General features: G+C 39.1%; 1 protein-coding gene across 21 annotated transcripts in view; it reads left to right on the forward strand.

The window, feature by feature from the left end:
- The window catches only part of RBMS3 (RNA binding motif single stranded interacting protein 3), a 1,332,425-nt gene that overhangs the window by 883,663 nt on the left and 423,759 nt on the right, over positions 1-25,003 (forward strand). For all 21 annotated transcript variants that reach the window (XM_078072625.1, XM_078072633.1, XM_078072638.1 and 18 more), the window contains one exon: positions 17,510-17,601. In XM_078072625.1, coding sequence (XP_077928751.1) covers positions 17,510-17,601 — 92 coding nt within the window. The remainder of the gene's footprint in view (positions 1-17,509; positions 17,602-25,003) is intronic.

Genomic DNA, 25,003 nt, shown 5'->3' on the forward strand with positions numbered 1-25,003 from the left:
AGGACCAGGTCTCTTGTGATCCTGACCTTTGAGATGATAGAGAAACCTCTAGAAAAGCAGATCATTGTAGAGGACTGCCTTTTCTGTTCATAATCTCTCCTCTCTCCTGTTCCTAAGAGCATTTCTTGACTGGTGACAGTCCTGGGTCTTTCTTTTACCCTTTTAAAGGCCATTCATTAATTTGTTTATTCAACCAGTATTTCTTGAGCATCTGTTATATCCCAGACAGTCTTGTGGGGGGTGAGAACCCAGGAGCGAACCAACGCCTATCTGAACCCTCAGCCAGGATAGAGCAGTATAGAAATTCTTACATCTTGCTCCTCATTAACACAGGCGGAGCCTCCAACCCTGATTACACAACAGAATGTTTTAATATCATATTTTCACTCATTTATTCAATTAATATTTATTAAGGGATAATACTACTCCACTTTCGGGGCGCCTGGGTGGCTCAGTCGTTAAGCGTCTGCCTTCAACTCGGGTCATGATCCCAGGGTCCTGGGATGGAGCCCTGCATCGGGCTCCCTGCCCCGTGGGAAGCCTGCTTCTCCCTCTCCCACTCCCCCAGCTTGTATTCCCTCTCTCACTGTGTCTCTCTCTGTCAAATAAAAAAATAAAATCTTAAAAAAAAAAAAAAATACTACTCCACTTTCTCTTTTAGACTCTGGGGACCAATAGATACTTTAAAAGATCCTTTTCTATGTTATATATACAAGTGAAGCACTTTTCTTAGAAATTGTCTGAGGGGCGCCTGGGTGGCTCAGTTGGTTAAGCGACTGCCTTCGGCTCAGGTCATGATCCTGGAGTCCCTGGATCGAGTCCCGCATCGGGCTCCCTGCTCGGCAGGGAGCCTGCTTCTCCCTATGACCCTCACCCCTCTCATGTGCTCTCTCTCTCATTCTCTCTGTCTCAAATAAATAAATAAAATTTAAAAAAAAAAAAAAAAAAAAAAAGAAATTGTCTGAATGTGTGGTTGTTGTTTTTTAATATATATATATAATATATATACATATATACATATACATATATACATACATATATATAATATAATATATAACACTGAAGCCCAGCTGCATAACTTCAGATTGCTTACACAGTTCATGGTATGTTACATTGAGAAAATTTCAGCTGAGACTAGGCTGCCTCATATTCAAAATTGGAGTAATAGTACCTAACTTAAGATATTATGAGATCTTGGGGCACCTACGTGGCTCAGTTGGTTAAGCGTCCGCCTTCGGCTCAGGTCATGATCCTGGAGTCCTGGGATCGAGTCCTGCATCAGGCTCCCTGCTCAGCGAGGAGCCTGCTTCTCCCTCTAACCCTCCCCCCTCTCACGTACTCTCTCTCTCTCTCTCATTCTCACTCTCTCAAATAAATAAATAAATAAATCTTTTAAAAAAAGGTATTATGAGATCTAAATGAGATAAAATGTAAAAAAAAAAAAAAAACAGTGCATAGCACAGAATACGTTGCTTTGGTTTCTAGTATTACGTAAGTTTTTATATTGATATTTTGGTCAATAGAGCATTTTGTCTACTTTAAACCAGAATCTTGCAGAAAATTGCCAGGAAAAATGCTGGAATACTACTCTCCAGCCCCACCTTATTTTTTAGGATGGAGATCATCCTGTTGTAATGATGTGTCAGCTTAAGTCACATCAGCTTCTGGAAAGACAATGCCATCAGTCTGGGTCTAAATACAAGTCACCTTTATCATTTCCAAGAAAAGAATATCTTTAAAAAAAATCAATCTCAAAATGTCTGATGTTACTGAAACTATGCTGCTTTTCATCCTCTTCCTAGAAGAGGATGCTTTGGATAGCAGGATTTTCCCTGAGTCATTATTATTATTATTATTATTGTTATTATTATTTTCATCCCTTCCTTCTTCATGAGGACAGAAAGCAAACTCTTAGGCCAATCTTTTTTTTTTCTTTTCTTTCTTTTTTTAAATGTGTATTTCAACCCCAGAAGGAATTCCAAGCTTCCTCTTCATCAGCAGAAGAAACTAATCTAAAGTGAAGAAGAGGGAAATTTATTCTCCTCTCACCAGCTGTTTGGGGAAGGAAACTTAAATTACGTTCCAAAACATTTATTTTCTTGTATGCAGTATTTGTTAAATGGCTAAGAGACCCTAGGGCAAAGTGAAAGGAGTGCTTTCAGGAGTGTATAGAAAATGAGTTATTAGTGTGGTATTACTGTGTCAGAAAGAAAAAAAAATACTGTCTTGTGCCACAGCTTGTGAATCTTTGTGTGTTTGAAAAAGTTTCCAAGGTCAAGTTTCTAAAAGTATGACTTGAAAACAGTGATTTTGCTACTTTTACAATTATCCTGTTGCACTGCGGAGTTCTGGCATTCTCTAGAGGGCACTTCTTTGTGAACATTGTTGATCTTGGTATTTTTCTGTCCCTTCTGGATGAGCCATCAGCTCACCTATTTTTTTTTCTTCTGCTGAGCAATATTGTTCCTGGGCCCTTTTGTTAAGTCACAATAAACTAGACAAGCAACCAGCAGGCCCTTGACACAAAGTCACTTATAGATCTGAAAACCGTGCTGTGCTAACCTCACCTTAAAATCCTGTAGCATAAAACTCCAGTTCCTGAAAAACAGCCGAAGCGTTAACACCGAAACACTTGCCATCCTTTGTTTTCGGTACACATCTGACATATTTAGAAAACAGAATCCTGCCTTATTAAGATAACAATTACTGGTTTTTAGTTATGGTAACCTTGACATCCAGCATCTTCCAGGTCTCTCTGGAAGTTAAATACTTTGTCTTGTTGTCCCCCAAAAGTGCATGAACACAGATCAGGTCAATGTCTCGATTTTATGGTTGGTATGGCAAATTGACAAGAGTCTGTATTGCTCCTTAAATTATGTAATTTAAAAGGGCATTTTAGAAGAGAGGTGAAGACTTGTTTGTCAAAAAGAGTTATGTGACTTCTAATGCCTAAAGTTTTGGATGGGACTGAATAAAAGCAGAGGTTTTTGTTTTGCATGTACTCATCCATTCATTCACTCATTCATTCACTCAGTCATTCACTCATTCATTCACTCATTCATTCACTCAGTCATTCACTCATTCATTCACTCAGTCTTCCAGTGGCTAATATGAGCCATAAAGTGTCACAAGTCCCGCTGTACTGTCCAGTTATGAGCAAAACCGTTCTGTTCTCTATTATCTTGGCCCTGAAAGTCTGTTGGGAGAAAACACAATCATCTTATAAGCAAATGAAGTAATCTACAGATTGTGCCTGGTACAATGGAAGACATTAACAACATGTGATGATAGAGACTAACAGAGGGAAGAAAGAATCCAGCTTCCGTATAGTCTGGGAGATGATCAGTTATCTCAGTAAGAGGGAACAGCAGGTGCAACAGTCCTGAGGCAATATAGCCAAAGTGCAGGGAGGGAGCAGGAGGCTATCAGGAGCTTTGATGTAAAATTGTTCAAAAGTTCTTCATAACATATGGTCAGGTCATGTTATCTGTCTTGTATTATTTCATGCAACGCCTTGTAAATTGCTCCTCTTTAGTCTCTTATTAGATGCCCTTGTTAAGTTCTTGAACTCACAGTTTATTTACCTGTCCCTAAATCATTGCTGAAACTAGGATGCTGTTTCCCCTTCATCATCACGCTAAGCAAAAAACAAAAACAGAGGAAAAAAGAGAAAAAAATGATTCCATTTCTGTGAGATTCTAGAAAAGACGGATTCATCCATAAAATTCATCAGGAAGCAGATCAGTGGTATCCGGGGCCTAGAAGCTACAGGGAAGGGTGATGATTCTAAAGAAGCAATGAGGGGTTCTAGGCGGGGTTGGGGGAGGGGGAGATGAAGAAAGTATTCCATATCTTGATTGAGTGACTATATTTGCAAAATTCATCAAACAGTACACTGAAATGGTCATTTATTATGTGTAAATTATATTTCAATAAAGTTGATTAAAAAGTTATAAAATAAGAAAAAAAAAAGAAAAGAACTTTTTTTAAAAAAAAAACAGCTCAAATTTCCCTTCTCCATCATCTCTTCCCTAGTCAGACGTAAGCTTTCCTTCCACCATTGTGTTATGTGCTCTGGGTTTTTGTACTTGTGACAAGCATAGCACATACAGCCTTTAATGAGCATCTTGGTGTTAAGCTGGCTGTTTCTCCTTGCAGCTTGCATATTCCCTTAGGAGAGAATCTGCGTCTCATTTGTCTTTTTCTCCACCCCGAAGCACCTACCTCAGAACTCATAAAAGGACCTCACTGAGCACTTGTTAAATCAATAGCACTATTTTCATATTTACATCCTGCCTGGCTCCCAGAAAGGATGAACAGGAAACAGCATTGATTTCCAGGGGTTGATGAATGAATGGAGTGTTCTTGGCACTGGAGCCCACATCCTGGCTCCATGTGTAAAAATTGGGGGCAAAATGGGTTTTCGACTTACCTTCTTCACACCTGTACTTGCTTATTGATTGAGTGAAATGCTTGCGATGGTTTCTCTCTTCTCCAGTAGGGAAATGCTGTACAGACTCTGTGCATTTTCCTTCTTAATGGTCCATTATTTCTCTGTAGAGAGGCCAGTGGTGGAATCAGTGTTGGCAAACCGCAAAGAAGTGGACACGACAGTGTAATCGGAAGGCAGCTATTATGTCCCATTATTACCTCGAGTGAAGGGAAATCGAAGGAGCATAGTGGTCTATTGCATAATGCCACTCTCGGGTTGTTATGGGGGAAAGCTCTGTAAATCAGCCCTCCTGTGCTGATTCTTGAGAAGACTTCCTCCCTTCCCACATACCCTCTTCCCTATGCAATTTTTCATGTTCTCAACTGGCCGATTCCCTGGAATATTAGCTTTTGAAAATATGGCACAGAAGTTCACCAATTCCTTCCAACTTATAACACTTTAAAATTGCAACTCCAAATTATTTCTGTAAAAATAGCTGATTTTTGTGACTCCTAGGGGATTTCTTATTTTAATCTGAAACCTTCAGAAATGGTTCAGTTTTGTGGAAATGATGGGGGAATGTCTGCTCTTAGCAGTTTTTGTGTTCAAGGGCAAACCAACCTCTGTGCTTGCTAACTCTAATTTTCCAAGGGTTATGAGACTTTAATTTGATTCTTTATCCAGTGTGCATAAAACGTTCACTGGAATTTGCATAATACATTTATTGTATAATCACTCTTCACATTGGTTACCTGCTTCCTCAAATGAACATTGCTTTTTTAAGGGGATATATTAATGTAGGGCCAATTTGAACTTTGTAACTAAACAGAATTAGGTATATCTCTGAAGGACAAACATAAAGGAGAGAGAGAAGGAGGACATGTACTTGTTCTGAAATTGGCTATTATATAAAAATAGCCCCGATCCTGCATTTCCAAGTATTAATTTTGCAAACAGAAGCAGGAGAAAAATTGCTGTCTTTAAAAACACAGAGATTTATTTTGTGGAGAAGGAATACACTTGCCTGGCTTGTCTCTTAAAATGCAGTTTAGGCAAGTGGATTCCATCAGGATGCCAGATTTTAGCACAGTCTAAGAAGGTGAGGGAGTTGGTGAGAGAGGGTGCCGTAGGCACTAGGCCAGGAGCTTTGAAGGCATTTTAATTCATTCAGTGCCCAGAGCCAATATATAATGAAGGTAATATTATTATTACCCTCAATTTTGCTTTAGTGTTCTGTGCCTTTGGATTCATTGCTATCAAACAGCAGAGCGAAGATTTGAACCCAGACTGTATATAATGCCAACATCTTTGTCCTTCAACCACACCAGTTTTCCATTAAATACACTTGTCTAGTGTGAGCCACCTTGGGGACTGTGTATTTCTCAACATCAGCACTGTCCAGTGGAGCCTGAAGAGCACTTGGCACAGGGACTGTTCTGGGATTGGAAGACCTGATAGAGGTTGCATGAGATGACGTTGAAGATCCCCATTTCCCCTGCAATTTCATAAGGATAGTAGGTGCAGTCCAGACCTGATGAGTGGTTTGTTGCAGACCAGAGTGTCTCAGTCTTTAATGTGCATACAGTCATCTGGAGATCTTGTCAAAATGTAGAGCCTGACTGAGTAGATCCACGATGGGCAAGAGATTCTTTTTTTTTTTTTTTTTTTTTTTTTTTTTTTTAAGATTTATTTATTTCCTTTAGAGAGAGAGAGGAGGACGAAGGAGAGCACAAGCAGGGGGAGGGGTAGAGGAAGAGGGAAAGAGAGAATCTCAAGCAAATTCCCTGCTGAGTGCGGAGCCCATGTGGGGCTCCATCTCACCACCCTGAGATCATGACCTGACCTGAAATCAAGAGTCAGCCGCTCAGCCAACTGAGCCACCCAGGCGCCCCACAGTGGGCAAGAGACTCTGAATTTCTGAAAATTCTCAAGTGATGCCATTGCTGCTGGTCCACAGACCAGACAGAGAGTAAGAAAGTAGAAAACCTCTCTGAGGAGGCCCCTCTGATCTCTTACAGAGCCATTTCTCTAATGATCCAGGTCCTGACCTTAGTTAGGACATTGTACTTAACCATCCAGGTCACAGTTCTCTAAATGGCATCTTAACCAGCATATATATCCTAGGATCATTGAAATCCCATTATCTTTAGGCAATCAACACTCATCAAGCAAGTTCTGCCTATAAGAGAGAAGACCTAAGTTACAAGCCATGGATCACCAGCTATTAAAGGGACACAGAAGAGTTGGTACCATCAGCTCGCATACCAATTTCCATACTATAGTAAAATTTCCTTGGGGAAAACGTATCTTTCATTGTTGAGGAAAAAAATCTCACTTTCAACTTCAAAATAAATGTATAATGACATGACTATTGAAATTCTTGGCATCCTTTCTGAATCACAGATCTGAAATTGTGTCTCAAGGTCCCAATATACTTCCAAAATTCCTTTGAGATGGGTCCAACCTAATTGCAATGAGAAGGAAAATGGGCCTCCAATCTCCTGTATTTCAGGAGGGCATTATTTGAATTTGATTTAACTGGCTTCTGAGATCTTTGGTTTGCATGCATTAGGGTCTTTGAAGTATCTTTCAAAGAAACAAAAAACTCAAAAAAAATCACTCTCTAAAGTCTAGGAGACTTTAAGAGTATTGCTTATTCCTATTTTATTAGTTTTAAAAATCTTTCAAAATGTTGGAATAAGATCAGTCTTGCAAATCAGTTGGCTAAGGCATAATGTAGAGCTCAGAAATCTTTAAGAAAAAGCTAGGCATTATGCTGAGCGAAATAAGTCAATCAGAGAAAAACATGTATCATATGATCTCACTGATATGAGGAATTCTTAATCTCAGGAAACAAACTGAGGGTTGCTGGAGTGGTGGGGGGGTGGGAGGGATGGGATGGCTGGGTGATAGACATTGGGGTTGGTATGTGCTATGGGGAGCGCTGTGAATTGTCTAAGACTATTGAATCACAGACCTGTACCTCTGAAACAAATAATACATTATATGTTAAAAAAAAAAAAAAAAAAAAACAAGATAGCAGGAAGAGAAAAATGAAGGGGGGGAAGTCAGAGGGGGAGACGAACCATGAGAGACTATGGACTCTGAGAAACAAACTGAGGGTTCTAGAGGGAAGGGCAGTAGGGGGATGGGTTAGCCCGGTGATGGGTATTAAAGAGGGCACATACTGAATGGAGCACTGGGTGTTATTCGCAAACCATGAATCATGGAACACTACATCAAAAAAAAAGAAAAGAAAGAGCTAGGCAATTGGATGTTGAAAATAGTAGATTAACAAGATTATATGAATCCATATTTATTGATCAGGAAAGGTACCACATGCCTTATTAAGAGAAAAAAGTAGATTATAAAACTGCATAATCTGATACTATTTGGGTTAAAAATAAAAAAAATAAATAAATGAAAAGTTTATTTTTGAGCCGTGGCATCATGGTTAATTTCCCTCCATATTGACTGAAATTTCCTCAATAAAATTGTATAACTTTTAAAATTAGAAGAAAACAACACTACAATTTATTTTTAGGAGGAAAATGGACAGTTGGGGAGCCATTTATAAAATCTTAAATACAATGTTTTTCATTTCATGTTTTTTGATAACAGGAATAATTTTTTTAAGATTTTATTTATTTATTTGAGAGAGAGAGAGAGAGAGCACAAGCAGGGGGAGGGGCAGAGGAAGAGGGAAAAGCAGACTCCTCACTGAGCAGGGAGCCTGCCACAGGGCTTGATCATGACCTGAGCCAAAGGCAGACGCTTAACAGACTGAGCCACCCAGGCACTCCTGATAGCAGGAATAATTTTTATCACTCTATAAGTCCCTAAGTGCTTCTAATGCATACAACAGTAGAGCTCAAGATTAACTTTTGGTTGCTTTTTTAAGTTAGAACATCAGAAGGAATCATAGGAGAGTTTCTTGGGAAAGTGAACCACAGTGCTAAGGTCTAAGTAGAAAGGAACTTACATTTATTTCAGTGAATACTGTTTTGTTTGGCTTGATTTTTATTTTTTATTTTTATTTATTTATTTTTTTACCCCATGCATTCTGTTACTATCAATTACCTATATGTACACATAAGTTTATTTATTTTTAAAATTTGAATACAGAACTAGAATCATATTTGTTATATCAGGTGGGATGAAAAGAAGTAATTTGGGATCTAATAGGATGTAAAAGACACCATTTTTCATAGTGCTAGGGACAGTACTTTTGGACATTTATTTAAAATACTTGGAATAAGGCCTATGAACACATGACTGAAGACTGCATCCAGTAAAATATGGGTTTAAAATAGAAAATGCATGACTTTTATTAAACAGAAGCTTCCTGAGGGTTTCAAAGTGAGTTTTGTCAAAGGTTTAGAAGGAGGAAATCATGCATGGAAACTTTCCCAGAAAATTTAAAAGTTTAAAGGAATACCGGGCTTTGTGCAGAAATTGAGATGAAGTGACAAGACAGTGGAGGGAATATCTAGAATGTAGAGTATAACAAAAACAGAGACTCACAGATAATACATCCTTCTTAAAAAGAGTCAACCTGTATGTAGGATTCACCTCTGCTTCCTTCCTTTTTGCACTGAGCTACTTAATGCATCCCTCTGGGTGGTTGCCTAGTTCTGCTACAATATCCATCCTCTAAAGATGAATGGCCATGGGTCAGGGGATGTCTCTGCTCTAGAAGGATGTGAAAGACTACGCACATGCTTCCTAAGCCATCAGCTAGAGCCATTGAGTGTCACTGTGCATTAAAGCACCTGGGGGCTGGGGGTGGAGGCATGGGATTCTCCTTCCATGGATTCTCACACACTGAGACCATCATCTCTGCTTTTCTGATGGATGAATCATCTACAATTCCCCAAGTCTATAAGACCAGAGCAAGGAGAGGGAGGGCAGGATGGGCACTCAGGAATGAAATCATAGCTAGTTTTGCCTACCCTACTGTGCGCCGCGATTGTAGAGATATAATTAGAGTGTTCAGTTACAGCTTGCTTCCATCATAGTTACAAACTCAATGGAATTATTTTATCAGTACCCTGGCTGGCTCCTGGAGCCACACAGCATTACATGTTTGTACATCCCTCTGCTGTTGATGGCAGAGACACATAGGACCAAACGTTCACACGAGACATATATTTTCTTTGTATTCTTGAACACTGCCTGTTAGCAAAGGAAGGCTTTGCAAGATGATTCACAGAGGTTAATCTGCCCATTTACAGCCAAGCAGACTGCTCCCTTAATCTCTGCAATATTATAATAAAATAATGGTTAGTCTCGTCAAAGACCTTGGCAAATCAGTGAGTTTCTTTAATCTTAATAAAGCATAGTGATCTCTCTAAGCCCATAAATGATGATCCTGATCTTAATTTTGACTTTACTCAGTATAAAGAAGCAATTTCTCTCATTTAAAAATCAATTGAACGGGGTGAGTAGGGAAGTGAGTTTGGGGATTTGAATTTGTGTTTGGTTTAATAAGACTTTCTGTGCAACATAAATGGAATGAGATAGTGTCCCATTTTCAAGTGGTATACTACTAAGTACTTTGCTCCCTAAATTTGTCTGTCTTTGTAATTGTTCTGTTCTGCCGGGAAATGCCATATGGGACCTAATTTCTTTTCCTGGTGCTCCCTTTTGTCGTTTGTACAAAATGTATTGACTTTGCCCCCACCTGGAAGAAATATTTGCCATGTTGAAATACTAGCATTTTCCTTTCACTTTTTTATGTGGTGCTGGTTCCTCTCCATACTTTGTATTTAACTTAATTCATTTCTGCTGTGCACAAAAACTGGCAAACAGAGAGATAGAATTATACATACAAACATAAATTTAAAACATGGATAATTTTACCATCATGCCACACATCGAAAGGGTTTGTGCATGTTGAATCAGGCATTCATCTCTGGTTAGCAGAATTGTATACACAAAACCATGTGTACTATACCGAAGGAAAACATGGCATTTTGCATATGCTCACCTAATGTAACCCCCTATGTGTTAGAAGACTCTCTATTGGGCTCCTGGGTGGCTCAGTCAGTTAAGTGTCTGCCTTTGGCTCAGGTCATGCTCCCAGGGTCCTGGGATGGAGTCCCGAATCAGGCTCTCTGCTTCGTGGGGAGTCTGCTTCTCTCACTGCCTCTCCCCTTGCTTGTGTTCTCTCTCTCTCACACTCTGTCCCATGCTCTCTCTCAAATAAATAAATAAAATCTTTTTTTTAAAAAAAGGCTATTGTATTTAAATTTCCTTATCTACCCTACTAGACCATTAAACTGCCTGACAGGAGGGACTATATTAGAGTCTTAGTTTTCCCTGCAGCATCTAGCGAGCTATCTTTTTTGCACATAGTAGATGTTCAGTAAATGAAATAATAGGAAAGTCACATCATGATTTAAAGGCATTCTTCCTAATGGGTAAATCCTACTCCAAAAATTGATGTCTCATTTTAGTGTTTCTGGCACCAGAATATCAGAATGTTTGGGTAATTAAGTTTAAACATCAGGGGAATCTAGTGAAGTAATCTGTTTACTGTATATAGGACGTTGTTACCCTTCTTATTTACCTCTATTTGCTAAGCATCTGAGGGCTGTAGCCCTTTGCAGAGAAAGTACACATGCTTGTCTTTTTTTTTCCCGGATAAAATCATTCCAAATTACTTTCTGAAGATGTTTCAAAGCATAGGTGATTTCAGATTTTAATGGCTTAAATTTTCTTTCGCTCAAAATAAGCATTCTTGTGCTGGCTTTTGCATTCTAGCAGGATTTATCTTTTGCCTTTATTTTTCACACATCTAAGTTGGGCTGTGTGGCTATTCTGGTTCCTCTGTAGTACCCTTGCTTCATTATACTAATCACCGCAAAGAAGATACTGAAGTAATGACTGGGGTTTCTAAGTTTGGTTTTATAAATATACAAGGGGTGAAGAATTTATCAGTGCTACCTGCAACCACCTTCTTTGATCACATAATGCAGAGAATTAGGAAATGCAATAATAAGAAAAAGACATTCAGCAATCACTCAACATTTTCGGGATGCGAGAGAAATTAGCCAAAATGCAAGGCAAGGAGGCAGCCTGGACTCCACCGGACCTGTAGGAAGCCTGCAAACCACTCCTCCCTTCTGCCAGGTCACCTTCCCTCCCTCAAGCTCTGGTTTTCTGCTCTGTGCTCAGATGAGAGCCACAGAATATCATCAAGCCAAAACAGAAGGAGGGGGGATTGATGGGAGGGCAATTCTTAAACATCTTCAACTGTTCAATTTGAGTAGAATTTCAGTTGAACGTGTAATTCCCAGACAAAGTGTTCGCTTACTCTGTTTAAAAATCGCATTTGACTCACAGCTGGATCGTCTCTGAAAGAAGTTGGGTGTTACATCAAGCCATCTGTTTCAAGTGGGCTTATGACAGCCATTCTGAAGAAGAAGAGCAATGCAAATGTTGTGAGATTTAGTGTGCAGTTCACTCTGAGAGCAAGTCTCCCTCCACTGACTAGATGCCACCACAGATCCGAACTAGGAGTTCTGGTTTTAATATCTCCCTGCTGCCCCCCGTAGAAATCCCAATGTTGGTAAATGGGTAAGCAGTTTAAATAGAAAATTTGAAAAGTGAGCAGCAACAGAGGAGTACAAAATAGTCTGGTGAAGGTGGCAAAGAGACTTTTAACAAAATGCAAATGGATTGTCACACAGTGGTCCAGTTGAATGGCAAAGGTCGCAGAGAAGTTGCCTACAAATGCAACCCTCTGGGCCAATCCATTGTTTGTAGAACTCCGTTACAATTTCTAAGTGTGTGTGTGTGTGTGTGTGTGTGTGTGTGTGTGTGTGTGTATTTTTTCTATAAAGTCACCATGCTTGTGGTGCAATAAAAATAGCAAAACTTTAAATTAACACACCAAGTTTAAGGCATTTCAGGAAAGCATTGATTATATCTGCCAATGGAATGAGTGCATTTGGCGAATGACCTAATTAGCGTGGAGTTGGTTCTTTCTCACTGCTCTGCTTCCCGCTAATTGCAGAACCGCTGGCCTTCTCCCCCTGACAAGGAAGAAAAACAAGGACAGGGGTGTGTGGAGAAAACAGTGACATTCAGGTTTAATTCATTTGAACCTGCTGCCAAGCTTAATTATGTAATTGAGGGAGTGAGACTGGTGTGCGTCCAGTCACTTGGGCTTGTGTTTGCGACGGTTTCCCTTCACCAGTGTTTTAGGGAGGATTTTAGCAGTGACCCTAAAGCATTATTAGCTGGAGCTGAACTAATCTCCCTACCCTGCCCCTCTCCAGATGTAGGTGCAGAGGTTCCTGTACCCAGACTTGATTCTCTTTCATTAAGGAAAGCAAATTGAAACCAAATTGAAGTTACTTTATTTGGTAATAAATGCATCGTTATTCTTTCGGAGCGGCTTTGCGTTTCGTTTTGTTCTCCTGGTTGCGTGTAGTGTATACCGTCACATAAAACTCAGGAATGCAACGTGCATTTCTACAGTCAGAGTGTTTTTCGGGACTGCTTGAGACATTTTTACCTCTGCACTTTCATTTTAATTAGTGAAATATGCATGGAAAACACATAGCTTGGTGAAATATTTCATATCTGGTGGCTTATTCTTTATTTGTAACTTTGTGTCAGGGGATCTGAGCACCCCTGTTGCGGTGGAGTCTTCTGTAGAAGAGATATTTTGTACAGAGGCACCCCTCTCCTTGCTGGCCTGATGGCTCTAGAAATACACGCTTCTCAAAGTTCATCCGTTCCCGCCCTGATTCAGAGAAAGCTCGGGTGTCTCATTCCCTCACAGAGATTTCTTCTGTTTGGACTGAAGTTCAGCCCTGGAGATCAGCATTGTGATTTTGTAATATCCTGTGTAATGTGTGGGGGTTGAAGGAAAGGGAGGGAGCCAGAGAAGAAGCCATGCTGGAACAGAGGCAGTCCTGAGCTCGGGGCCGCCTGGCTGGGCGGCAGCGTGGCGGAGCCAGACGGGGACCGTTTGGCATTTATATTGTTCTTTATAGTCAAAATATATTAATAGACGTTTTAATCAGTTAATTTCCACTCTAGTCTGTGAAGTATTAGCACCTTTTAAACATGCCTTTAATTAATTTGACAAATATTTATTAAGCACAGGCTATGTGTTAAGTACAGTCCCAACATCCGGGTACATACGAATAAATAACACTCATTAACCAAGAGTGATCTTTTTTCTTTTTCTGCCGTCAAGTTGAAATGAGCTAAGGGAAGGATCCCTCTTTAGTAAGGGCAGCACTGCATATGTGTTCCACATTCTCTCACTCCTTCACTTTTCAGGAACATTATTCTATAAATTATCCCCTTGCCCTCCTGAAGTTTTGATCTCTTGCTTTCTGCTTGATCATTCCTATCCCTATTTGAAATTAACAAGAACAGTCCCATGGTGGGTGCAACAAATAAACATTTGTTGAATAACTTGAATGAATCCTCTGTAGTTCCCTGGCTTCCCATCGAAATCAGCTGAGGAACATACATGTACACACACACACACACACACGTGCACTCAGTTGTGTATGTATGTATGTGTAAACACCTGGGCACATTACTAAAGATACTGATTTACTTTCCTGGGGGTGAGAAATGGACACTGGTATTTCTTTTTTAAGCTCCCCAGGTGATTCTAGTGTACAGCTAAGGTTAAAAACCGTGGTATCTCCTATCTTAAACCAAAACAACTCGTTTGACCTCATATTACCCCTCTAAGCGGACCTGTCTCTTAATTCTTCCCAGCAAGATAACAGCAAGGAGAACTGCAAGCACTCTCTCGACCTCCTCCTCTTTCTCTCACTCTTCAACTAGTCAAGCAGGCTTCAATCCCCACCACTTGGCCTGAAGCAAATCATGATCATGACACCCAAGTTCCTAAGCACACTGGACATTTGCAACTCTCATCTTGCTCACACTGTCCATGGCACGTGACAGTTGATTTCTCTGTCTTTCTTGGAACACCTTCTTCCCTTGGCTTTGAGACATCCTATTCCCTTTTCAGTCCCTCTTCCTCTCTGATTCTCCTGCATCCTCCTTTGCATTCTCCTGTTAGTACCTGTCACCTAAATGCTGAAGTTGTTCAGGCTCCGAACCTGGGCCCTTGGTTTCTACTTACACTAGGCATTTTTGTCTATTTCCGTCTCTGTAAATCATGTCTTTATGTTGTTGACCTCCTAATTTATATTTCCAATCCTAGCCTCTTTTCTGAGCACCAGCCTAATATATCCAACTGCTCCTTGACATTTTTACTTAGATGTCTCACAGGCATTTCTGACTCAACTGATATTTTAATTTTCCCTCTCCCCTGTTGGATCCTCCTCCAGGCTCCCCACTTCAGTAAATCACATCTCCACCCACCCTGTGGCTTCTGCTGAAAAATCAGTAGTAAGCCTTGTCGTCTGTATCTCCCAAACTCCCAAGCTAGTCAATCCATCATCAAGTCTTGCTAATTCTGCCTCTAAAATATAATTCAAATCCTCCACTTCATCCTCGCCATTTTATCACCAGCCACCATTTGTCCAGATTGCTCTAATAGGCCCTAAATCTTCTCCTGATTCCACTCTTGCTGCCCACCTTCTCCACAACCATTCAATCTTCTGTGGAAGCCAGTTGGAGGGATATTTTAAGAAATGCAAATCATTTCATGCCACTGCTTCCTTAACTTTCAATAATGAGCACTCCATTGTTAGATTCTATATTACATACTTTTGTTTTCTTTCAAGCACCTAATTATAGATTCATTATATGGTTATTTGTTTTATGTCATTTGTTTATATCTCTCAACTCAACTCTAAAAACGCATAAGTGTGGGAAGTGGGACTATTCTTTTCTTTTTTAAGATTTTATTTATTCGAGAGAGAGAGAGAGCACAAGCAGAGAGGAGAGGGAGAAGCAGTTTCCTTGGGAACAGGGAGCCTGATGTGGGGCTTGATCCCAGGACCCTGAGATCATGACGTGAGCCGAAGGCAGACAGTTAACCGACTGAGCCACCCAGGTGCCCCAGGACTATTCTTTTTAACTCCTATATACCATGTGCCTGGCAAAGTTGCCTGAAATAGAATTTCTTTACTGAATGAAAGAATGAGCATGTGAATGGATGAGGATGATTGACCAAAGCATGAGGTGGGAGGGGACACCTTGTCAAACCTCACTTAGCCAGTTCTACTGAGAATTCAACCACTCCATTAATAAATGTACTGACTGAGTGAACTGCATTGAATCCGTTTGTGGAAGTGTTTTTTTCTATGTCCTGACTTCAAAATCAAGGAATTTTCGAGAACTGTGTCCTCTCCCTGGTGGGCTTTAGGATCTACTCAAAAGAGTTTGCAAAGTGTGGTTATAAAGTAGTTCGTTGTGTGGTGCATTTGGAAAGGGCTTATGAGGACTTTACTTCAAATCCTGGACCCGCCAATTAAGCAGCTTGCAATTTAGGGGCTAGTTGTGCCACCTTGCTTGAGGCTCTGTTTCTTCACATATCCATGAATGGGCAGGCACGAGGCCAGTAAGACCTGACATCATCATTCCCCCAGGGATCAACATGTAACCACCCAGCACAGTATGTGGTACAAAGGAGATAATGTCTCCATTTTAGTTTTATTTTCTGTTCCCCCTGACTCTACATCTTGACTTATTTTGTTCTTTTTCCCCTTTCTCTTTCTGCTTTTATTTCCCCTGACTCATCTTAGTGGGTGGTAATACTCCTATTACTCACATAGTTTGAATTTTGTGGGAAGAGAAGAATTAGCGGGACTTACAGAGGAGGCTTCCCTTTGGATGAGAAACACAAACCTCACAGCTTCTCTGCCCAGCTTTTCAAGAGCATTTTATGGTACACTGCTGTGTAACAAGTTCATTTTAGGATAACATGCTGGGAGAGAGAAAAAGAAGAAGGGATTCGAAGGGAGAAAATTAAAAAGTTAATTAAAAGAAACAACTTGGTAATTGAATTCCCTTGCGCTCTTCTTTGATTACGGGGGGTGGGTCACAGAGCATGGTTAGTAGGTTTGCTTTGGTAGCTCGCCTCCAAACTTCTGAGGAATAAGGATGAGAGCGTGGAGTAGATCCCTGCCTGACAGATGAGGAGAGGATATCTATGATGGGCTTCTTAGACATGCCACACAAAGCTGCCCTCGTACTCATTCTTGAGCATTTTTATTTTGAAATATTCTTGGCAGCTGACATTACAGTGAGGCTAAGCCCTGGACTAAGATCAGCTAGTTTATGGGCCTGCCGAATCCCCTTTCCACCGATTCCACTTCATTGACTCTAGCTATTTCTCTAGACTTACTCTGTATACACACTCACACAGGCACAAGGACAGAGAACAGTATAGAGAACTCCCGCTGTGCCTTTTTCAGATTATACTCAAGTAACAAGTGACATGGGTCTACTTTTGTTATTTTTAAAAGAAGCTTTGAATATTTATCTATTTAATTACTCTATCACATATATCACTTAAGAGTTCTAATAATTTATCTAAGACGTTATCACTGAGTGAGACAAGGTCCTGTGGTGCATTAGCATGGGCTCGGGTATCAACGAGAACTAGGTTCAGACCCTAACTCTCATTCACAACCTTTATTCATTCACACAGTCCACATACGTTTGTATATCAGATGTGTACTGTGTTCCAGGCCCTGCAGAGCTTGTTGGTGATAAGTTTAAGTTCTATCAAGGCTTTTAGTAACATCAACTTTTTTGAGGTTTTGAGAATTCACTATAGACATAGACTTTTCTATATTTTTCAGCGTTTTGCTCTCCTCATTCTGGCAGCAAATTCACTGAAGAAAGAGGAACCTGGTTAAATAATGTATTACCTTACTCATCCAATTAGCCCAAATCAGATCACTGACTACATACCCAATCTCCAAAGCCATCTCCAGAAAATAAGGGAATTACAATTTTATGTTTAATGATATTGTGGTATCTTTCCTGACATGTTAAGGCCAATCGGTTGAGAGCCTTCACGGTTACTCCAAGAGTTATGAATGCCAGGGTGACCGCAAACACACCTTCCACCGGTGGGATGGAGATGCGGTACTAACAGGGGCTTTTGTGTTTTCACAGGTTACGGTTTTGTAGATTTTGACAGCCCTGCAGCTGCCCAGAAGGCAGTAGCATCTCTCAAGGCAAACGGCGTGCAGGCACAGATGGCCAAGGTAAGACTGGGGTTTAGACTGTTCTTTTCTTTTGTGATGATATATTTCTCCATTACCGTGAGCTGAATCAGAATTGGAGTTTGCAAGATTTGAAATATATTTACTTGTTAGGGAAGACCAGAAACCTTATATTAGCTTTGGCTTGGAAGAACCTGGCTGGTTTATTTCATTGTTTCTTTGTGTGTGTTTATTAATATGCTCTTTTGTTATGGGGAACTCATTAGCGCTTTAAGGGCACTTGTGAAGTGCTCTGTTTTGCCTGAAAAAAGTGTGTGTGTGTGTGTGTGTGTGTGTGTGTGTGTCTAGGGCTTTCAGCCGTAAACTGTTTGGGAGTAGTATGATTCTCAGTAAGTTGTCATTGGTAACTGTGCTAAAAAACTGTTCACTCTCATGTTGGGGGTAGCGGATGGCTGAATAATGAGGTTATCTGATTTTTTGCAGGGAAATGAGTTTAACCAAAGCACACATTGTCTGTATTGCTAGAATTTCACTTTGGCCTTTATATATAGTTTTACTAGGTGATAATCACCTTGATATTAATAACTTTCAATACTCATTTGTTGTTATGTAGAACAAGTAGTCTGGAGCTTTCTATCTGAAATCATAATGCATTTTTATATTCAAGAAAATAAATAAGAGCATTTTAAATAGTTTTGAATTCTGATTGCAGTGGTATTACAAGAATCTACACATGTGATAAAATGGGGTAGAACTATACATGCAGATCAATATCAACTTCCTGGTTTTGGTATTTTACTCTAATTATGTAAGATGTAAAATTTGAGGAAACTGGGTGAAGGCTGCATGGGATCTCTCTATACTATCTTTGCAACTTGATGTAAATCTATGATTATTTCAAAATAAAAAGTTTAAGAAAATCATTTACAGCATATAGATGCTTGATACATATCTGCTTTAAGTTAATGATCATTTTGCAAATATATTTTTAAATAATTTTATGATTACTATTACTGAATTTATTTGTCTCTGGAGTCTCAAAAGTTAGATAGAGGAGCGAACAGATCTTGAAATTCAGACCTAATGTATTTGGGCTATCTTCATGTATACTTTTACCCTTAACTATTCGAATACCCTAAGAACTGAGTGATATAATGACCAAGTCATCAAATTTTCAGTCATTTGGATTTTGTTATGGTTGCAGACATTCCCTGATAATATTTTCCAGTTTCAACCTGAGATAACCGGAGGTAGGATATTTGGTTTTCTTCATCTTACGATGTCTTTTAGCAAGCTGATACCACTCATATCTGTTAATCTTTGGCTGTGGGTCACTTCCCACAAAGATTACTTTGGTGAACTCATTGCCCTTTATGATACATTAGTTGTTTTTCGAGGCTATATAAATTAGAATTTGAATTCTTTCAGCTGTGTAATGTATTCCTCATCAAGACTGTGCCTGGAAGCTTCGAATTTGGTCATGAACTGAGAGGGATGAAGTTAATATTTGTAATTAATTACATGCATGTCTTAGTTTAAAGGTTACTTGGCAAAAGAGTCAAGTTACCTGGCAACTTAAGCAAGCACTTATACCCAGGAAACAAGTGGTAAAATATAGTTGCTCAGTATATGCAAAGCATAAAACTTAAAATTGGACTTAAAGGCAACTGACAAGAAAATCATCATAAAAATGCTTATGAAAAAATTATTATTGGAATATCTTTGATTTATTTTATTGATGGACTAACAAGTTTTAGAAATTGCTAGGTTGTGGCAGTTTAGAAATAATGAACACAGGGTGTGCAATCTCCAATGTTTCAAATGTTATGAGAAAAAAATAATATACGTGTAGTTTTACTCGTTGGGTTAAAATCACTATCATCTTGCACAACAGGCAAGAAAGTTGGCATTGATTTTATAACTACTGAGGAGGCATTATGACTGTTTTTTCTCTGTCTCTGAGCATTCTGGTACACAAGGAAACTCTGTCCATCTCACTCTGTCTCGTGTACACACACACACGCGCGCGCGCATATACACATGTACACCAATCACTGACCTCTCACCTAAATAGGGGGCTATCAAAATGAATATATTTTAAAGAGCATCTAAAAACTGTTATTCATTATAGCCAGCATTTTTATCCTTAGTGCATGCCCAACACTGCACAATGTACAATGTAAGGAGATTCCAATTGAAATGTTTAAAGGCACTTATTTTATTTCTAGAGTTGCTGAAAGATTTCTACTTTATCAATTATGCTGTCTGTGGAGTAAATTCTTATTCCTCTTTTTTTCTCACAGACTTTGAATCTAAAGCCCAGAGCTTTAGATCCGCTTGAGTACTAGAAAACTTTCAGCAGTAAATGGCTCTGTAATTTAACTACCCAGAAGCAAATAAATAGCCTCCCTTTGACGATGAAATGGAGCAAGCTTGACCACCTGTATTAGCAGATTTCTCACTGAGCTATTGGATTTCGTGGCCTTTTTTTCCTTTTGTCCTGGTGATAACTATAATTTATTATCATATAAACCTGCAATCTGCGGGGTGTGTGAAACTTGCACTATATTTTTTGCCATTTAAGTATCTACTGAATCGCCTCCTGCATCCTTGTTCTTATCAATATCCTATGAGGCAGGTTGTGGGGCTACATTTTAAAGACTCCAGGATTTTAAAGCAAAAATGCGACAAATAATCTAGGTTCCCAGTAGCAACCCGAAATGAACATGAAGCTCTCCAAGGGAATCGCTCTAGCTAACTTATTCCAATGTGTGCATATGAAAAATTCAACTGATTTGTCAACCAAGAGGAATCAAACAATAAATCATCCAGTAAGTGGTAATTGATTAATAATGTATAACCATTAACACCGACTAACATTTTCTGTATACTTGCTGTTCTGTCAAAAAGAGTTTTTAGGGATCAAAGGAAGTGTTTCTTTGAGGAGAGCAGATTTAGAATATTTTAGTAATACAGAGTGGTTAAGAGCGTAGGTTTGGAGAGAGAGAAACTTGGCCTTGAATTTTGGCTCTGATACCACCTGGATGTGTGGCCTTGGCTAAGTTATTTAAATATCTCTTAAACTCTCTAATAATAATATTCAGGTTATGGGACTAAGGATGTCTGTCAGAATTAATTTAAAAAAATACACAAAGAATTTAGCATGGTGCTTGGGTTATACTAAAAATTCAATAAATGTTAATTATTCAATGAATGTTGTTTTTTTTTTAAAGATTTTATTTATTTATTTGACAGAGAGAGAGATAGTGAGAGCAGGAACACAAGCAGGGGGAATGGGAGTGGGAGAGGGAGAAGCAGGCTTCCTGCCGAGCAGGGAGCCCGATGTGGGACTCGATCCCAGGACCCTGGGATCATGACCCGAGCCGAAGGCAGACGCTTAACGACTGAGCCACCCAGGCGCCCTCAATGAATGTTGTTATTCATTAAATTCAAATTTGTTACTGAACCTTCTATAAATTCTAATGTTTGCTTTAGTGGTATGTCATTATGAAACAGTCTCTTGAGAAATATAATACATGATATCAACAAACATTTTTATTACCTACTAAGTGTCAGGCACTGTGCTTGGTGTTGGAGAATCAAGTTGAAAAAAACTTCTCTTATTCTGAATATTTACATTTAGCTGTCTCCTGGGATTGCTACTGGATTGCTCTGGATTAAGAATATTGGCTGTTATGGTTCTTGCCAACCTCAAAGTATTTAGAAAATCATTGGCTAAGGAATGTGTCTCTGTAAGCATAAAAAAAAAAAGAGCTAAGAATAGCTTCACCTTGTAGGTGTTTATTTTCTTATTAATAAGAAGGCTGTAGATAGGCAGTGAAGGGCAAATGCTTTGGCATGCGTGCTCTTGAGGATCAAGACTTCTCTGCCATTCTCTATGGGTGGCTTTCATCTATACATTTATGTTGTTTCTAAGGCCTAGATATGATATCGCCATCTTAGCCAGGAAAAAACAAAAAGACAAAGGGACTTGAAGCTGCAGCTGAAGCTGATGGATCATTCTGGCTGATTCTGTCCTTTTAAAAGCTTTCCCAGAATACTAACTTAGACCCAAGTGTTACATCATAATGGCCCAAACTGAGTCGTATGGTTTCCCCCTTAGCTGCAAAAGAGTCTGGGATTATGAATAATTTAGCTCCCTCACCTCTAGTAAAGAAAATTAAGAATAGTTAATCTGTTTGGCTGTCCAACATTCATTACACCATTCTTCCCATTTATACATTTTGGGTGGCATGCATTCATGCATTCATCCTTCCCCAAAGGGGCCTACCTCAAAGCCTTATCCTATGATCACATCTGGTGATGCCATCATCCCCGACAGGCTCAGACATGGCTGTTCCTCATGGCTTAGCACTCATAAGCTTAAAAGATGAGTTATCAAAAAAAAAAAAAAAGATGAGTTATCTGTCCCAACTCCCACAGTACAGAACAGTAGAGAAAAAATAGGATACATGAACTAAAGGAAGACCACCGTTCAGGAACAGAGAGAATGGGAAACAAGCAGAAATCACCAGTTGCCAGTACATACCAAATCCTGGGGGCAGGAATAGAATTCTAGCTTTGTCAGTGCAGTAAGTTCATTGGTTAGCCAGTCATATAACCCCTGTCTGCCTTCTAGAGAGGACTTTCTTGCCCATTATTCCCCATGGCCTCACCGAGGCCTCACTGAAAGGCTGTACTGCTTTAGAAACAGTTTTCCTGAATGTAAATTTGGAGGTTTTGGAATGGCTCTACATATTGGATGTTAGCAATTATTACCAGCTAAGCCTTGAGTTATCTCACGTTTAGCAGGCCTCTTTCTTATTTTCTATCTGTCAATTCTAAACACAAGTAAACAGAGCACATCTCTTTCTAGATGAAAAGTCCACAAAAAGTCACCTGCTCCTCAGGGCCCTTACAAAAGGCTTTTTCAGGTCTACTATGAGCGATGCTATTCCAATCACCAAAGGTGATTCACCTCACTGTGGGATATGAATAAATCGAAGTTAAGCAATTGCAAAAGAGACCAAGTGTCCAAGAGAATGTCAAGCACATCAGGGATAGTACAAAAATCCCATGACAACTATGGCAGAGAACCAGATTGGGACCAGAGGAAAGGAATTCTCTTCCATAAATCAATGATCTGAAGAGTAGTTTTCTCTAAGGGAAAAAAAAATGAATGATTTTTTTTCCCTCAAGATCAGAAGAGATAAAAAATGAAAAATCAATGAATAGAGGAAAATAAATTCTGTAAATTCAAATATGTATATGTATAAACTTAATTTAAAAATACATTACCCTAGTGGTTAGTACATAACCCTGTTTATAGTCTAGTAGAAGAATTTTAGTTAATGAAGGAAGGCCAACTTTATAGAATATTCTTGAAAAATTTTTTAAAGTTTAACCACTAGCCTCATGATGTGGCTTGTTATCAACCAAAGCAGCTCTTCTGAATGCACAGGCATATACTGGACTTCATCAGCCAGACTCCTATCATCTAAAGCCCTACTAATAGTCTCTGCTTTTACATCCCTAGGTATATGAGAGTATGCAGGTTATTTGATGTCCATGGGTCACTCAGTGGGGTCAGGCCTACTGGTAATTCAGCCAAACAAGGAAGCTTCTCAAAGGCTCTTATGTAAGAAGGAGAGAGGCATTGTTCAAAGGCAAGTTCAGTAGGCAATAGAGGTGATACTCCTGAGACTGGGTAGGAAACTCAATCAATACTTAATATAATGATGGGCAAGTTCTGTCTGGGAATGCTAATATCCTAAAAATAATGTCCAAGTGTTTTTGTTTTGTTTTGTTTTCAACAAAATCAAAGGATCAGAGAAGCCTATGTGCTATCATTTGTCCATATCAAAAAATGTTTCTCAGAGGGATAAGAGGTATAGCCTAACATTTAGGTAGAAATCTCTTTCATTCTCTTAGTTTTTCAACACATTTATGTTGAACACCTACTATGTATCAAGATTGCTCTACATGCTAAAGACATAGCATTAAACCAGTTTTATGAAAATTACATTCTTCTGGTGGAAGGCAGAAAATAAACACAGAAATACAATATATTAGTAAGAAGTGGCTCTAAGACAAGTAAAAGTGGTTAAGATAGTAAATATATAGGAGAGGAACATGGTGGTTGAAGTTTGGGCTGAGATGCATTTTAGATAGAGTGGTCAGGGAGAGTCTCTCTGATGAGGTAATATTTGAACAGAGATCAAAAAGAAATGAGGAGAGTAAATTACAGTATAATCTCATAACAAGAGATTGTTATGAAAAAATTTTCTATAGTAATTCAAAATAGAGCAGACTTTTTAGTGAGCTAACACGTCTGGGCTTTGTTATCATCTCTATCCCACACCTTCTTCTTAAAAATGGAAGAGATGGATACACCACCATCACTTCCTCCTTTATTTTTTTTTAATTTTTTATTGTTATGTTAATCACCATACACTACATCATTAGTTTTTGATGTAGTGTTCCATGATTCATTGTTTGTGTGTAACACCCAGTGCTCCATGAAGAGCGTGCCCTCTTTAATACCCATCACCAAGCTAACCCATCCTCCCACCCCCCTCGCCTCTAGAACACTCAGTTTGTTTTTCAGAGTCCATTGTCTCTCATGTTTCCAGAGATATATATATATATATAGATATATATATAGATATATATATATATACACACAATGGAATATTTTGCAGCCATCAAAAAAGAACGAGATCTTGCCACTTGCAACGACGTGAATGGAACTGGAGGGTGTTAATGCTGAGCGAAATAAGTCAATCAGAGAAAGACATGTATCATATGACCTCACTGATATGAGGAATTCTTAATCTTGGGAAACAAACTGAAGCTTCCTCCTTTATTTTTTGTGGGAGTTCTCTGGTTTCAATCTATCATAATGGTGCATTTCTCAGAAGATATGTTTTCATATGAACCAAATTCTAATTGAGTCAGTAAATATTTTCTTCTAGTACTTAACTTCTTCAAATTGTGTTGTTCTGTTGTACTGTTGGATCTAAAGAGATGATCTCTTTACATCTATGACAAGATATCCTACACCACTGTTATGAAATGTTCTTTAAATAACTGTAATTCCAAAGAATGGCAGTCCAGTGTTGGTTTTAACACAGTTCATTACTCTTGGATGACTGATGCCATGTAATGAAAACCTTGCTCTGTGTCATTTCCAAAATGAATCTTTGTGTCACATGTTCTTGTGAAAGACATTTCCAACAGATGAACATCTCTCACAAACACCAAGTATTAGTTTCCTCATGATGGAAATTTTTGAAGTTGTCAGTAAAAGAAATACTAGTGGTTGGTCTTTCACAAGTCTGTAAAATATTTGTGAGTGTCTGCTTGGTTAGCTATGGCAACTTGCCTCATTTTTTTTTTTTTTTTTAATCCTGATGCTGAATGCAGGGATACAAAACCCAATATT

Source organism: Halichoerus grypus, chromosome 1 (assembly GCF_964656455.1).
Source record: "Halichoerus grypus chromosome 1, mHalGry1.hap1.1, whole genome shotgun sequence".
Classification (NCBI taxonomy): domain Eukaryota; kingdom Metazoa; phylum Chordata; class Mammalia; order Carnivora; family Phocidae; genus Halichoerus; species Halichoerus grypus.